The 1,527-nt window shown below is 47.0% G+C and overlaps 1 protein-coding gene across 1 annotated transcript; it reads right to left on the reverse strand.

Moving 5' to 3' along the window:
• Nucleotides 1–661: 661 nt before the first annotated feature.
• On the reverse strand, nucleotides 662–1,051 carry LOC135222499 (uncharacterized). Its single transcript, XM_064260581.1, has one exon. It carries the CDS (start codon nucleotides 1,049–1,051, stop codon nucleotides 662–664), a length of 390 nt encoding a protein of 129 aa, XP_064116651.1.
• Nucleotides 1,052–1,527: the final 476 nt, after the last annotated feature.

A 1,527-nucleotide genomic window follows, 5' to 3' on the forward strand; every position in this document is an offset into this window, starting at 1 on the left:
TTTAGCAGCGTTACACTTGTAGAGATTCTTCTCTATTTTCCGAATAGCGGATTTTTCCGTACTCCTTAAACACGCTAGTAGAGCACCTATAGAGGTCATGATCAAATACAGTCAAAATTGGTGTATATATTTGAATTTTACAGATAAACTATGACACCATAGTCATCAAAGTCATTAACAATTTTCTCTCTCTCTTTCTTGAATCGAGCTTTCGTCTGGAGCAACCAGACATCCTCTAGGCTAGGAAGCTGAGGGTGGACTGCTTTTGGTGTTGTTGAAGATTAAGCTGCCATAAATGCCAGCACGGGCTCTTGCTCTACGAGCAGCCCATAACAGTAAATGTGATTTGGAACGAGAAAAAGATGGTGGATGTAAAAGAAAGGAAGAGAAGGACAGGCAGGGTTACAAACCCAATTAAACCTTACGGTACCCATAAGTATGAGAGAAAGTTTTACAGCAGAAAGTCCTGATTGAGCCTTAGAAAACCAGGAAGGAAAATGGAAAAAATTTTAGATCGAGCAAAAGTGAGAAACTCTATGGAGAATACTACAAAGAATTAACTTTCTCTGAGGAAGTTAAAAATTTCCAATGTCATGTTGAATTTTGCAAAAAGCTGCTTATTCGAATCGAACAGCAACTGCTTTAGGCCGAGGATTCTATATCAGGTGTGCCTGTCGATAGGTTTTCCTGTCAACTTCTCAAAGAGAATAAGGATCCCATCTACTGTGATCGTAACACAGTCACTGGCTGTTTCGGTTCTCTCTCGGCTGGCACTGGCTGGAACTCTGGAGGAGGAAGGAGTTGGGGTTGGGGAACAGGTGAGGGAAGGGAGAGGATCGGATTTTGAAGGTGGAATAGGATTTGCTGAAGGTAATGGCGCAGGTATTCTTGGTATCGGCGTATAATCGACTTTCTTCCTTGGTGCATCACGTTGTCTCCGTGGTCTTTGCGGTGGTTGTTGCTGTGGCGCAGTGGGTACTTGCTGTGGCTTCGATGTCTCTTGCTTTGGTGGCTTCAGAGTCGGCTCCGAAGGGGGAAGAACGCCTTTCATCCTTGCAACTCGCTCCAATCTTGCACTGCAGCGATTGTTCCAGGCATGGTGTTGGCTGGAACAGTTGGGGCATTTGCTTGTCACTTCTTTACCATTCTTGTAGGTGACCAGGCACTGTTTGGTGGGGTGCCGCTGGCTGCATAACCCACACTTCTCTTGTCCTTTGCAGCCGCTGCTGTGATGCCCAAACTTTTGACATTTGAAGCATCGTAAGGGCTCAGGTGTGAAGCTTTTGGTGTAGTGTCCGTCCTCCTTATATTTGGGGGCGTCAGCAGGGGGTCTGCCCCATGCTGATCTCCTATTGGCTGGTGGCGGTGAGCCTCCGTTTTCATTGGTGGCTTGAGCCAGGTCTCAAGCTTAGCTACTTTCGCCGAGTCGATGGTTGCGAAGCTGCATGCTCTGCAGCCGTCCAGATCTCCTGGGCTGTGCAGTAACGCTGTTGGACGTTGCGTTACGCTGCAGGACGTCACGCCTAA

This window comes from Macrobrachium nipponense, chromosome 3 (genome assembly GCF_015104395.2).
Source record: "Macrobrachium nipponense isolate FS-2020 chromosome 3, ASM1510439v2, whole genome shotgun sequence".
Lineage (NCBI taxonomy): Eukaryota > Metazoa > Arthropoda > Malacostraca > Decapoda > Palaemonidae > Macrobrachium > Macrobrachium nipponense.

Bases quoted from the DNA above. Each gene is read 5' to 3' on its own strand.
- LOC135222499 (XM_064260581.1), bottom strand. From the start codon at position 1,051: ATGAAAGGCGTTCTTCCCCCTTCGGAGCCGACTCTGAAGCCACCAAAG.